Genomic DNA, 15,275 nt, shown 5'->3' with positions numbered 1-15,275 from the left:
ATTACCATCAGTGAAACTCCTACTGTCAACATCCTGGAGTTATGATTGACCAGCAAATGAACTGGACTTGCCATACAAATAATGTTGCTATAAGAGCAGGTCAGAGGCTAAGAATCCTGCAGTGAGTAATTCACCTCCTGACTCCCAACGCCCGACCATGAGATGCAGAAACAGAAATAGGTCATTTGGCCCATTAGATCTGCTTTACTATTCAATGAGATCATGTCACATGACACCAGGTTATAGTCCAACAGGCTTATTTGAAATTAAAAGCTTTCGGAGTGCTGCTGCTTCATGTGGTGAAGTCATGGCTGATCTGATAATCCTTAACTCAATTTTCCTGCCTTATCCACATAACCTTTGATTTCCTTATTGGTTAAAAATCTATTTCAATTTTGAATATAATTAATGACCCAGCCTCAACACCTTCTGTGACAAAGAACTCAACAGATGTACTACCATCTGACAGAAGAAATTCCTCCTCACCTCTGTCTTAATCAAGAGATAGATCCTTTACTTAGAACAGATAGGCCTAACTGGACCTTACTCAGATGAGAGTGGACCGGTCCTAGACCTTCCTGTAAAGGCTTAACCGTACCTTTGTCTTCTCTATTACCTGCAGAACTTGGATGCTAGTTTTTTGTGATTCATGCATGAGGATCCACGTAACCCTCTCTATGGCAGCTTTCTGCACATTTTTCCCATTTAAGTAACAATCATCTTCCCTGCTTCCTGTCAATGTTCATAACCTTACATCTTCCCACATTCTATTCCATCTGCCAAAGTTTTGTCCACTCACTAGAATTTATCTATATCTCTCTGCAGACTTTATCATCGTCACTTCTTGCCTTCTCACCCATTTTATTTTATCATCTGCAAACATGCATTAAACCTTTTGTCACCCAGGTCATTAACATATACTGTAAATAATTGTGGCCCCGACACTGATGCTTGTGGCACTCCAGTAGTTTCAGTTTGCCATCCTGAAAATGCTTCCTCATCCCATCTCTGTCCTCTACTATCCCAATTCCACGTGCTCTTTTCTTCTTCAGAAGCCTTAAGTGTTGTACCTTTATGGACACATTTTGGAAATCCAAATATATTACTTCTCATTCCCCTTATCTATCTTGCTTGTTAACTCCTGAAAGAACTGTGCTAAATTTGACAATTTCCCTTCATGAAGCCGTATTGGCTGTGCTCTGTCAGGATGTTTTATAGTACCTGCAATAACATATGCTGGATATTTTTCTTTAGTTTTTATAACAAAAGACTATACAATATGAGAAATACTTCCTTAATGTTGGTGTGCAGAGGATAAACAGCCATAAATTGTAGATCTGTAGGTGCATACTTGCTTAATTTTCTTATCTCAGCTAGGAAGTAGTAAGGTGATTATAGTGTGCTTTAACCCAAGGAAAAAATTAACTGAGACAGTCCAGTAAATGTTGCATGCATGTTGTGTCAAAGGAAAAGATTGGTGATTCTTCCTCCTCTTTTCCCCATAGTTATATAACCTACCTACACTAATTTTCCAGGCTTTCACTTGACTGCACCTGAGAGCTACCAGCATCTGTAGAATTGTATCTCCATGTATCATTGCATTCAGGAGAGCAAATTCAAAAGAAAAAATCTATTTGAAGAACAATGAAGCAAACTTTTTTATCCTTATACAGGGCTGGATTTGTCCAGAACCTGCTTCAGACCGAGATGATCTGGTCTACTATGAACACAAACCTTTTGAATTGGAACAGACTGGCGGAGAACACATTGGCGAAGAGGACATGGAAAATTACAGCAATATAGAACGACGGGATGGCAACCCTCTAGATATAGCTGTTACGAGGCTGGCTGATTTGGAGAAGAACATAGAGAGAAGGTATCTGAAGAGCCCCTTAAGTACCACCATTCAGATCAAACTGGATAATGTGGGCACAGTTACAGTTCCTGCTCCTGCACCATCCAATACTGGTGATGGTGATGGGTAGGTTATCGAGATTAACTTGGAAAATTATTGTGCTTTTCTGCTAATTGGAGCCTTTTTCTTGCCTGTTTTCCCCCTTGTTTCTTGTGTGTGTGTGATCCATGTGGATCATCCTATCTGCATGGTGCTTTGTAGAGACTTCTTTTACTGTGGATGTTTTTGTCTGCAGGAATGTCCTACGTCATATGATCCTTTATTAGCTTTAAGGCATGTTGCCACAATGCTATAGGGGAGTTCAAATGCCTAAACGTCATATCAACTCTTTACTGGCTGTGCACACTGCTGTTTAATGTAATATTTATGGCTTTATGTAATATTTATCTACTTGGCATCATCTCTGAACTGAATTCATTTTTTAAAAAAATTGTTTTTTTTTTGTTGCTTTCAACAGAAGTGAAGAAGATATTGCTCCTGGATTGAAAATGTGGCGTAAAGCCTTGTCTCAAGCTCACAATGCTGCTCAGGTAGCAATGTGCCTTCAACAGTTAGAGAAGTCAATAGCATGGGAAAAATCAATCATGAAAGTTGTGAGTGCTTCTTTTTTTAGTATGCTTTTAATTCAAGTGTATTTTTTTGATTACATCTGACTATTAACATCTGCAGCATGTTTCTTTCAGAAAGTAGGATGAAACAATTTAGAACGGAGATGTAGCTTACATATGTGCCATTTTGATCAGCTTGCCAGGGTAAATATGTTGGGTGTAACAGAACCCATAAGCTTTTTCCCTTATTTGAAAATGCTCAGGTGATAGTCTAGCAAACAGCTGGGAGAGCTTATCCTTTTTAGAAGAAGCAGTTTCAATGACTTCTGTGTTTCGCATTCCAAATGGACATTCGAAATAGGATTTCCAGAATAGTTACATGGGGCAGACCACGGATGAAGACTGATTTTGCATTGCTCTGATATTTGTACATGTGCTTTTTTTTTGTTACGTAGCAAAATGCTATAATTGTTGGCTGTTCTACGCAATACTGGACTGTTCAGGTAACGGTACACAAGAGCTACATGATTTCTTGATACAGTTTAACCAAATATATTTTCTGTCATTTTTGATCAGTACTGCCAGATATGTCGAAAAGGAGATAATGAAGAATTGCTTCTACTTTGTGATGGTTGTGACAAGGGATGTCATACTTACTGCCACAGACCTAAGATTACCACAATTCCAGATGGTGACTGGTTTTGTCCTGCCTGCATTGCTAAGGTATTATAATCTGACAGTTCAAATGTGTGCACTTAATAGGTGTTTGCTTAGTACTTCATACTGTGCCATTTTCCAACTGTTATGTTTGTGTTTGCAAATTGTATGACATATGTTTACTCTATGTAGATGTGGATTGTGAATATGTCAGGTAGCATTGAGTGTGCCATGTTACATTGCGTTTTCAAATCTACTGTTATGATAAAATGATAGCAGTTGGCATGATGGTTTTACTTTTGAAAATTCCAGTTGCATTATTTGGCTAAATGGTTTCTTTTCAACTTGACTGTTAATATCTGTTTTTCACATGTTGGTTTTACTGTACTTACAAATTTACACCAATGGGCCATTTAATTTTTTAAAAAATTCAAACGAGTGTAAGTGGCTACAGGATTTTCAAAATTGGCAACAATGATGAAGCAAGTTTAGACGTTTGGATGAATGGAAAATTGGAGAAGTTGAAATCAGTAAATGGAATGAAAGTAATAAGAATAAGCATCATTGACCCACAGTTAAAAAGCTAGTGAATAATAAACAATGTTTTTCTTTTTAGTTCCAGTCTTTCCTTCTCTTCAATTCTTTCCTTTTTCAATGGAAGCATTGTTTCTTTTCATTCATGCAATTCAGGCATCACTGGTTAGACTAGCATTGCCCATCCTGAATTGCTTTCTTGAACCACTGCAGACCTTGGTGTGTAGTTAAACTGTCAATGCTGTTAGAAAGGGAGTTCCAGGATTTTGACCCGTTGAGTGAAGGAGTGGTAATATTGTTTCAAGTCATTAACGTGTGTCACTTTAAGTGGGGGATTTGTGATGGTGTTCCCATGCACTTGTCCTTCTGAGTGGTAGAAGTTACGGGTTTGGAAGGTGCTGCCAAAGGAACCATGGTGAATGGCTACTGTGCATCTTGTGGATGATCCATGGTGCATTGGTGTGAAGGAAGTGAATATTGAAGGTGGCAGATAATGTGCCAATTAAGCAGGCTGCTCTGTCCTAGACGATGAGCTTTTTGATTGTTGTTAGGGCTGCAGCAGTCAAGGAATTGGAGAGTATTCCATCAAAGAGACTGAAGTGATTGATGTCCAGTAATCACAACCGTCTTTCTTTGTGCTAGGTCTGACTCTAAACTGTAAGTGTTCCCTGATTCCCATTGACTCCAGTTTTACTGTAATGAGTCAGATGATGCCTCAATGTCCATGAAAGTCACTTTCACTTTGCATGTGGCATTCAGCTCTTTTGTTCATGTTTGGATCAAGGTTATAGGAGCTGAGATGTCATGGTTGTCAGTGAACAAGCTGAGCGAGTACCGCTTGATAGCACTGTCAATCACTTTACTAATGACAGAGTGTAGACCATCAGAGCAATAATTGCACTGGTAATTGGGAGAGTTGTCCCACATTCTAGTCAAGCAAGAATCTCATGGAAATATATCTTCCAAGACAATAACCCAGACAGCATCATCACCATCACTGTCCTATCCCACCTGCAGAATAGACATATATGTGGTGACAGTGGTATATGGTTGGGAGGGATTGCCCTGAGAGTCCTCAATAGTTCTCCAGACTCTAAAATCTAATGGCATCAGGTTAACAACACCCCAGAAGCTCAACACCATCCAGGACAAAGCAGCTGCTTGATTAGTCTGCCATCTACCACTCCCCTCATCACTAGTGCACAGTGGCAACTATGTTCATTATTTGCAAGAAGCACCATAGCAATTCACCAAGGTTCCTTCAATATACCACGCTGTCAACCATTTGAAGTACAGGGACAACAGATGCAAGAGACACCACCATTTGCAAGTTCCCGTCCAAGCCGTACCCAATCCTGACTTTGAACTGGATCATTGATTCTTTACTGTCACTAGTTCAAGATTCTGGAACTTATTCATAGATTCATACAGTGCAGAAAAGGTCCTTTGGCCCACTGAGTCTGCACTGACATAACTACCAATAAAAGTCCGCTAATCCGAATTCCCTGCACTTGTCCCATATCCTTGAATGTTAAGATATTTGAAGTGCTCTTCCGAATATTTTTTAAAGGTTGTAAGATTCTGGCCTCCGCTACCTTTCCAGGCAATGCATTCCAGATTCCCACCACCCGCTAAGTGAAAAAGTTTTTTTTTCCCCAATTCCCCTCGAATCTCCTACCCCTTATCCTAAATCTATGCCCCCAACCAAGGGGAACAATAGCTCTCTATTCACTCAGTCCATGCCCCTCAGTCTTATACACCTCAATCATGTCCCCCCCTCAGTTTTTGCTGCTCCAAAGAAAACAATCCAAGCCAATGTAGCCTCTCCTTATAGCTAATTTCTCCATCCTAGGCAACATCCTTGTGAACCTCCTCTGTATCCCCTCCAATGCTATCACATCCTTCCTTTAGTGAGATGATCAGAACTGTACACAGTACCCCAGTTGTGGCCTGAACAATACTGTGTACAACTCCAACATTACCTCCTTGTTCTCGTATTTTATGCTACACCTGATGAAAGCAAGTGTCCTATATGCCTTCTTAACTATCCTATTCATGTGCTCTGCCAACTTCAGGGATCTGTGAATAATTACCCAAGATTCCTCTGTACCTCTAAGTTACCCAGTGTCCTTGCATTCGTCAAATACTCCCTCAGCTTGTTTCTTCTTCCAAAGTGCATCACCTCAAACTTTTCAGAGTTAAATACCATCTGCCACTGTTCTGCCTGTCTGACCAACCCATCTATATCTTCTTGTAACCCACAACTATCTTCTTTGCTATTGACCACTCTATCAATCTTGGTGTTATTTGCGAATTTGCTTGACAGTCCCCCCACATTTTCATCAATATCATTTATCTATATAACAAACAATAAGAGTCCCAGCTTGTGATACTTGTGGTACACCACTAGACGTTGGCCTCCGGTCACTCAAACAGCCTTCTTCCAGGACCTTTTGTGTCTTATTACTAAGCCAGTTTCTGATCCATCTCACCGGGTTTCCCTCAATTCCAAGTGCTTTAACCTTCTCAATCAATCTCCCATGTGGGATCTTGTCAAAAGCTTTGCCAAAATCCGTATAACCCACATCAACTGAACTTTCCTAATCCCCACACTTGATCACATTTACAAAACGTTCTAACAAATTTGTTAGGCATGACTTCCCTCTCACACAGCCATGTTGACTCTCCCTAATTAACACGTGCATTTCCAAGTGGGTATTAATTCGTTCCTTCAGAATTTTCCCCAATAGTTTCTCTACAACTGACGTGAGACTCGCTGGCCTGTAATTTCCTGGTTTACCTCTACAACCTTTCTTAAAAAATGGAACCACATTTGCCCCGTGGTCAGAGAAAATTGAAAATTTGTGTCAGAGCTCCTGCAGTCTCCTGCCTGGAGTCCCACAGCAGACTGGGATGCGATAACCTGCTCAGTGATGCCCAGATTGGGTTCCGCCAGGGCCACTCAGCTCCTGATCTCATTGCAGCCTTGGTTCAAACACGGATAAAAGAGCTGAATTCCAGAGATGGGGTGAGAGTGACAGCCCTTGATATCAAGGCTGCATTCAACCGAGTGTGGCATCAAGGAGCCCTAGCAAAACTGGAATCCATGGGTATCGGGGCAAACGCTCCGGTGGTTGGAGTCATACCTGACACTAAGGAAGATCATTGTGGTTGTGGGAGGTCAATCATCTCCGCTCCAGAGTTGCTGCCTGGCCAGCATTTCTTGTCCAACCCTAGTTGCCCTTGAGAAGGTGGTGGTGAGCTGCCTTCTTGAACCGCTGCAGTCCTCCTGCTGTGGGTTGACCCACAATGCTATTAGGGAGAGAATTCCAGGATTTTGACCCAGCGACAGTGAAGGAACGGCAATGTATTTCCAAGTCAGGATGGAGAATGACTTGAAGGGGAACTTGGAGGTGGTGGTGTTCCCATATGTCTGATGCCCTTGTCCTTCTAGATGAAAGTAGTTGTGGGTTTGGAGGATCTCCAGCCTGAGGATCTTTGGTGAATTTCTGCAGTGCATCTTGTAGATAGTACACACTGCTGCTACTGAGCATCGGTGGTGGAGAGAGTAGATGCCTGTGGATGTAGTGCCAATCAAGCGGGCTGCTTTGTCCTGGATGGTATCAAGCTTCTTGAGTGTTGTTGGGGCTGCACTCATCCAGGCAAGTGGGGAGTATTCCATCACACTCCTGACTTGTGCCTTGTAGATGGCTTTGAGGAGTCAGGAGGTGGGTTACTCGCTGCAATGTTCCTAGCTTCTGGCCTGCTCTTGTAGCCACTGTTAATGTGGTAAGTCCAGTTGAGTTTCTGGTTAATGGTAACCCCCAAGATGTTGACAGTGGGGGATTCAGTGATGGTAACACCATTGAATGTCAAGGGACAGTGGTTATATTGTCTCTTACCGGTGATGGTTGTAGCCTGGCATTTGTGTGGTGCGAATGTTACTTGCCACTTGTCAGCCCAAGCCTGGATATTGTCCAGATCTTGTTGCATGTGAACATGGACTGCTCCATTATCTGAGAGTCAGGAATGGCACTGAACATTTTGCAATCATCGGCGAATATCCCCACTTCTGACCTTATGATGAAGGGAAGGTCATTGATAAAGCAGTTGAAGATGGTTGGGCTTAGGACACTACCCTGAGGAACTCCCGCAGAAATGCCCTGGAGCTGAGATGATTGACCGCCACAACCACGACCATCTTCCTTTGCCAAGTATGACTCCAACCACCGGAGAGCGTCACTGAACAGGTTATTTCTGAGCAGGTGCTGCTTGATAGCACTGTGATGACACCTTCCATCACTTTACTGATGATTGAGAGTAGACTGATGGGGCAGTAATTGGCCAGGTTGGATTTGTTCAGCTTTTTTATGTACAGGACATAATTGGGCAATTTGCCACATTTTCGGGTAGACACCAGTGTTGTAACTGTACTGGAACAGCTTAGCTAGGGGAGTGGCAAGTTCTGCAGCACAAGTCATCAGTACTATTGCCGGGATGTTGTCAGGACCGGTAGCCGTTGAAGTATCCAGTGTCTCTAACCGTTTCTTGATATCTTGTGGAGTGAATCGAATTGGCTGAAAACTGGTATCTGGAATGTTGGGGACCACTGGAGTAGGCCGAGATGGATCATCCACTTGGCACTTCTGGCTGAAGATTGCTGCAAAAGCTTCAGCCTTATCTTTTGCACCAATATGCTGGGCTCTTCCATCATTGAGGATGGGGGATAGTTCTGGAGCCTCCTCCTCCAGTGAGTTGTTTAATTGTCCACCACCATTCACGACTGGTTGTGGCAGGACTGCAGAGCTTAAATCTTATCTGTTGGCTGTGGGATCGCTTAGCTGTGTCTATCACTTTGCTTTCGTTGTTTGGCGTGAAAGTTGTTCTGTTTGGTGGCTTCACCAAGTTGATACCTCATTTTCAGGTATCTCTGGTGCTGCTCCTGGCATGCCCTCCCGCACTCTTCATTGAACCAAGGTTGATCCCCTGGCTGATGGTAATGGTTGAGTGGGGTATAGGCGGGGCCATGAGGTTACAGATTGTGTTGGAGTACAATTCTGCTGCTGTTGATGGCGCACAGTGCCTCATGGATGCCCAGTCTTGAGTTGCTAGATCTGTGCGAAGTCTGTCCCATATAACATGGTGATAGTGCCACACAACACAATGGAAGTTGTTCTCAATGTGAAGACGGGACTTTGTCTCAACAACGACTGTGCGATGGTCACTCTTACCGATACTGATGCAACTGCAGCTGGCAGATTAGTAAGGATGAGGTCAGGTATGTTTTCCCCTCTTGTTGGTTCCCCCACCACCTGCTGCAGTCCCAGTCCTGCAGTTATGTCCTTTAGGACCCGATCAGCTCTATCAGTAGTGTTGCTGCCAATCCACTCTTGGTGATGGACATTGAAATTCCCTACCCAGAGTACATTTTGTGCCCTTGCCATCCTCAATGCTTCCTCCAAATGTTGTTCAACATTGAGGAGTACTGATTCATCAGCTGAGGGAGGACGGTATGTGGTAATCAGTAGGAGGTTTCCTTGCCCGTGTTTAACTTGAAGCCATCAGACTTCATGGAGTCCAGAGTCAATGTTGAGGACTCCTAGAGCAACACCCTCCCGACTGTATACCACTGTGCTGCCACCTCTGCTGGGTCTGTCCTGCCAGTGGGACAGGACATATCCAGGGGTGGTGATGGTGGTGTCTGGGACATTTTTGCTCTTCCAATTGCTTTCTTAAGTTCCCTGTTGCACTTCCTGTATCCCTCAAGGGCTGCAGCTGAATTCCTCCTTTTAGACTTGCTAAATGCCCTACTTTTCTTCCTCATGGTTGAATTGTTCTATACATCCAGGGGTTTTCTGAACTTATTGCTTCTACACTTATGTCTACAGGTACATATTGGACCTGTGCTCTCTCCAGATTGTTTTTGAATGGCCCCCATTGCTCCACTGTAGACTTAGCCGCAAGGAGCTGTTCCCAGTTTCCTGTGGCCAGATCCTGCTTTATTTGAACAAAATCTGCTTTTCCCCAATCCAATTCCACACAGCTGTGTGAGTGTACCAATGCCAAAAGGACATCAGTAGTTTATGAATTCAACTCACCAGTGCCTTCTCAAGGACAACTGAAGGTGGGCAATAAATACTTACCAAGGACACCTAATTCCAGGAACAAATATAGTTTAAAAATTAACCTCTTTAGGACACCTTATCGAATGCCATTTGGAAGGTCAGGTAAACTACATCTGCTATTGCATTTTTAAGAACTCTTAGGAAATTTCATTTTAGTAAACATCATGTTGACTTGTTCTAAGTATACTGTGTTTTTCTTAGGACATTATAGGTTTCGGAAGTTTCCTAAGATGGATGTCAGACTAACGAGCATGCACTTTCTTTTTGTCTCTTTCTCTCTCCTTTCTTGAGCAGCAGTGTTATATAAGCCGTTCAAGTGGATGTTAAATGAGTGTTATAAGGCCAACATCGCAGTCTACTGAAATCTTATTTGGAATAATTTGCATTTAAAAATTCATTATTAGAATGTCATGCTGTTGATGAGGATGCATTTAATTCCCATCCTGAGTTACCCTCAAGGCTAACACCTATCTTGCCTTCAATCCAATGCAGTCTGTGAGGTATAGGTTCTCCTGCAATGCTCCTAAATAGAGAATTCCATGGTATTGAACCAGTGATAATGACCATTGTGTTTGAATGCTGCTACTTGGGAAGCTTTAATGTTTTTCTGCAATGCATAGTGTGGCTGGAACACATGCAGACACATTATGCTCGTAGGAGACAGCTGGATGTTTTGGGTGAAGATATCTATTTTAACCATGTGGAAACTGTTTCTGCTACATTTATAATAATAGTTGTTTTCTTTTGATATGTGTTTAACTGTCTATGACCAGTTGTAATTATTAAAATTGATCTATTTTCTGAGAGTCTTCCTGATAAGACTTTCATAATTTAAGCTTTTAAAAATCCTAAGCTATAATCTATGTTTCAAATCATTTTGCAGTTATGAGTTAGCTTATCTTATTCCTGTAACATTATAAAATTATCTCATCTGAACGGAAATATAATCAGACTTTTATTACAAAGCAGAGTAAAATGTACATGGAACCCCTGTGTTGATTTTCACAGTAAACATAATACAAATAATGATGGTTCTGAGTTCATAATACTTTTTTAATCATATACCTCATTTTACAGTGAAAAATGAATTTATTTATATTTTAAATTTTAAAATCATAATTTAATTCTTAAGACAGCATGAATTACCTTTATATCATTAGGAGAATCTGTTATAGCATCATAGAACCAGAAATTCTCAGACTGGATGCAATCGTTGCTCCACATTCCTCGTGTCCTAGCAATTGTATTCCACAATGTGTTCCTTTTCTAGGCTTGGGTCCAAATTTTACATGGAGATCTAATTTACTAGTCCCAATAAATTCCTTTGTAAACTGTTCCAAAACACACAATGGAGAACATTCTGTATATCTGCCTGAATCTATCTTTTCCTTAATAGACTCTCTCTCTTGTGCTGTTGTCACATGGTGTTACAAATATGCTGACTGGTCCCCTACATACTATCACCCTAATATTTGAAAGTTGCATTATATCCCTTCGTTTTCCTCTTTCTAATGAGATGTCATGTTCGTGATGATGAAAGTGGCTGTACTATTGCCAAGTTTATGAATGGCAAAAATATGTGGGAAGGCAAATGGTGACGAAGACACAAGGAGTCTACAGAGGGACACAAGCAGGTTAAGCGAATGGCCAAAAACTTGGGAAGTAGAATATAATGTTGGAAAACATGAGGTTATGCACTTTGGCAGGAAGAATAGAATAGCTGAATATTATTTGAATGTGGAAAGATTGCAGAAAACTGCTGCACAGAAGGCTTTGCAAGTTCTATTGCATGAATCACAAAACAGCTAGCACCCAAGTTCAACAGAAAGCAAATTGAATGTTGAATTTTGTTTCAATTTGTTTTGGGATATAAAATTAGGCAGGTCTTGCTAAGACTATCCAAGACACTAATGAGGCCAAAGCCGGAATATTGTGAACAATCTGATCCCTTGTATAAGGAATGCTATACTGGCATTGGATGCAGTCCTGAGAAGGTTGATTCCGGGTATAGTGGGATTTTCTCATGAGGGGGCATTGGGTATGTTGAGCTTGTACTCATTGGTGCTTTAAAAAATGGAAGGAGACTGTATTGAAATATGTAAGATTCTTAGAGGGCTTGATAGGGGAGATGTGGGCAGGTTATTTCCATTTGTCGGAGAGACAGGTGATAATTTCATAGTAATGGGGCACCGTTAAGTTAGAGATGAGGAGGAATCTTTTCCCTGAGAGTGATGCATCTATGGAATTCTTTACCACGGAAGGCTGTTGAGTAGGGTACCCCAAAAGTTTGAGCAACAGGTGAAACTAGCTGTTTCATGCTGCCATTATTACAGTAGCAGTGCAAGTGGACTTTGCCACTAACAAGATGCTGTAATCAAACCAAAAAGATATTCTGCCTATCCTGCAATTAAATAATGTTGTATATGAATTTTAATGCTGGTGTAATGCTAGGTAAGTAGGTAAGGGGTCCCAAAGACTGGAGGATCACATCAAACATCATTTCTCTTTGGCTTTTAACAACGAGCAAGTTATTAACTGTACCCAACCAGCCTGTGCTTGCAAAACTCAAAACACAGTATCCAACATTAAATGTAATTCTGAGATTGAACAACATTTACAAAATAATCCCTCGAGTGCTAAGAATTTCTGGCAAACAAGTTACGATTGTCTGGTCTTGCAGTATGGTGCACTTGGAGATACTGGAAACTACTTATGCTAATACACAGGGTCTAAAACTTTGCAGATATGAAAAAACACGGACACACATTGCACCTTTTTAAGCTCAACAAAATAGATGACAGCAATTCTCTGGATTATTTCTCAAGGGGATGCCTTGATAAATCAGAGTTAACTTTATTGATTTAAGTAGTGAAAGCTCGGCAGACAACTGTCAGTCAGTTATTCTCTTATCAGTGCATTCTCATGGCAGCACCTTTGCCAATCAGAGTTCAGCTAAAATAAGCAGCCCACTTTTCATACAGAATGAAAAGGATATTTTCCATCTATGTTGGTATTTTTTCAGAATTGTGCTGATGAGTGCAAGATGAAAAGCTTTGACAAAATGTGCCTTTTTATGCAATATTATAATTTGTGGTACTGACCAATCCTTCTTATAATAATAGAATTAATATGATATGTGTTCCATTTTCCTTTCAAATTAGATTTTTAACAAGAGCCAATTTGATGTTTATTTGTCAGTATTTTATTATTTATTCCATAAAATTCTTTGTGTGGTTTTTGTTCGTTTGTTTGTCCTGTGGTGGGATCCAGGGGTTTCTGGCAAGACCAGTATTTATTATCAACCTCTAACTGACCTTCGAATTGAGTGGCTTGCAAGGCAATTTCAGAGAGCAGTTAAAAATCAACCATATTGCCCTAGATCTGAAATCATGTGTAGGTGAGACCAGGTAAGAACAATGGATTATCCTTCCGTAGAGGACCAGATAGTCATGAGAACAACATCAATTATTGTAAAAACCTGAGATTAGCTTTCTATTTCAGAGGTTTATTATTTTAATTTAAATTTCACCAGCTGCTGTATTGCAATTTTTAAATTTATTCATTTGTAGGATGTGGGCATCGCTGGCCGGCCAGCATTTATTGCCCGTTCCGAGTTGCCCTTGAGAACGTAGTGGTGAGCTGCCTTGAACCAATGCAGTCCACCTACTGTGGATTGACCCACATTGCCACTAGGAAGTGAATTCCAGGATTTTGACCCAACAACAGTGAGGGAACGGCAATATGTTTCCAAGTCAGGATGGTGATTGGCTTGGAGGGGATCTTGATGGCGGTGTTGTTCCCATATATCTGCTGCCTTTGTCGTTCTAGGTGGAAGTGGTCGTGGGTTTGGAAGGTGCCGTCTGAGGATCTTTGGTGAATTTCTGCAGTGCATCTTGTAGATAGTACACACTGCTGCTACTGATTGTTGGTGGTGGAGAGAGTAGATGCCTGTGGATGTAGTGCCAATCAAGCGAGTTGCTTTGTCCTAGATGGTATCAAGCTTGTTGAGTGTTGTTGGGGCTGTACTCATCCAAGCAAGTGGGAAGTAAAGATGGTGGACAGGCTTTGGGGAGTCAGGAAGTGAGTTACTCGCCACAGTATTTCTAGCCTCTGACCTGCTTTTGTAGCCACTGTGTTTATGTGGTGAGTCTAGTTGAGTTTCTGGTCAGTGGTAACTGCCAGGATGTTAATAGTGGGGGATTCGGTGATGGTATGACGGTAACACCATTGAATGTCAGGGGTTAGTGGTTAGATTGTTTCTTACTGGTGATGGCCATAGCCTAACATTTTGTGTGGCGCAAATGTTACTTGCCACTTGTCAGTCCAAGCCTAGATATTGTCCAGGTTTTGTTGCATTTGGACATGGACTGCTTCATTATCTGAGGAATCGCGAATGGTGCTGAACATCGTGCAATCATCAGCGAACATCCCCACTTCTGACCTTATGATGGAGGGAAGGTCATTGATGAAGCAGCTGATGATGGTTGGGCCTAGGACCTAACCCTAAGGAACTCCTGCAGAGATGTCTTAGAGCTGAGATGATTGACCTCCAACAACCACGACCATTTTCCAATGCGTCAGATATGACTCTAACCACCAAAGAGTTTTCCCCCTGCTACCCATTGATTCCAGGTTTTCCAGGGCTCCTTGATGCCACACTTGGTCGAATGCAGCCTTGATGTCCAGGACTGTCACTCTCCCCTCATCTTTGGAATTCAGCTCTTTTGTCCATGTTTGAACCAAGGCTACAATAAAGTCAGGAACTGAGTGGTCCTGGCGGAACCCAAACTAGAGTCACTGAACAGGTTATTGCTGAGCTGGTGCTGCTTGATAGCACTGTTGATGACAGTAAAAGTTCCATCACTTTACTGATGATCAAGTGGAAACTAATGAGGCAGTAATTGGCCAGGTTGGATTTGTCCTGCTTTTTATGTACAGGACATACTTGGGCAATTTTCCACAATGTCGGGTAGATAACAGTTTTGTAACTGTACTGGAGCAGCTTGGCTAGGGGAGCAGCAAGTTCTGGAACCCAAGTCTTCTCTACTATTGTCGGGATATTGTCAGGGTCCGTAACCTTTGGAGTATCTAGTGTCTCAAACCGTTTCTTGATATCACATGGGGTCAATTGAATTAGTTGAAGAATGGTATCTGTGATACTGGAGACCACTGGAAGAGGCAGAGATGGAAAATTACTGCGAATGCTTCAGCCTTATCTTTTGCACTGATGTGCTGGGCTCTTCCATCATTGAGGATGGAGATATTTGTGGAGCCTCCTCCCCCAGTGAGTTGTTTAATCCAACACCATTCACGATTAGATGTGGCAGGACTGCAGAGATTAGATCTGATCTGTTAGTTGTTGGATCACTTAGCCCTGTCTGTAACTTAGATAACAAGGTGTAGAGTTGAATGAACACAGCAGGCCAAGCAGCATCAGAGGAGCAGGAAGGCTGACGTTTCGGGCCTCGACCCTTCTTCAGATTTTCTGAAGAAGGG

The 15,275-nt window shown here is 41.8% G+C and overlaps 1 protein-coding gene across 10 annotated transcripts in view; it reads left to right on the top strand.

The window, feature by feature from the left end:
• Positions 1–15,275, top strand: part of baz2ba (bromodomain adjacent to zinc finger domain, 2Ba) — a 312,926-nt gene that overhangs the window by 290,834 nt on the left and 6,817 nt on the right. For 7 of the 10 annotated variants that reach the window (XM_048598962.1, XM_048598970.1, XM_048598966.1 and 4 more), the window contains 3 exons: positions 1,674–1,981; positions 2,373–2,508; positions 3,040–3,186. In XM_048598962.1, the coding sequence (XP_048454919.1) occupies positions 1,674–1,981; positions 2,373–2,508; positions 3,040–3,186 (591 nt within the window). The remainder of the gene's footprint in view (positions 1–1,673; positions 1,982–2,372; positions 2,509–3,039; positions 3,187–15,275) is intronic. The other 3 variants (XM_048598969.1, XM_048598968.1, XM_048598967.1) reach the window with 1 other exon arrangement.

Source organism: Rhincodon typus, chromosome 7, assembly GCF_021869965.1.
Source record: "Rhincodon typus isolate 14 chromosome 7, sRhiTyp1.1, whole genome shotgun sequence".
Taxonomy (NCBI): domain Eukaryota; kingdom Metazoa; phylum Chordata; class Chondrichthyes; order Orectolobiformes; family Rhincodontidae; genus Rhincodon; species Rhincodon typus.
This window is presented reverse-complemented; position numbering and strand designations above follow the sequence as displayed.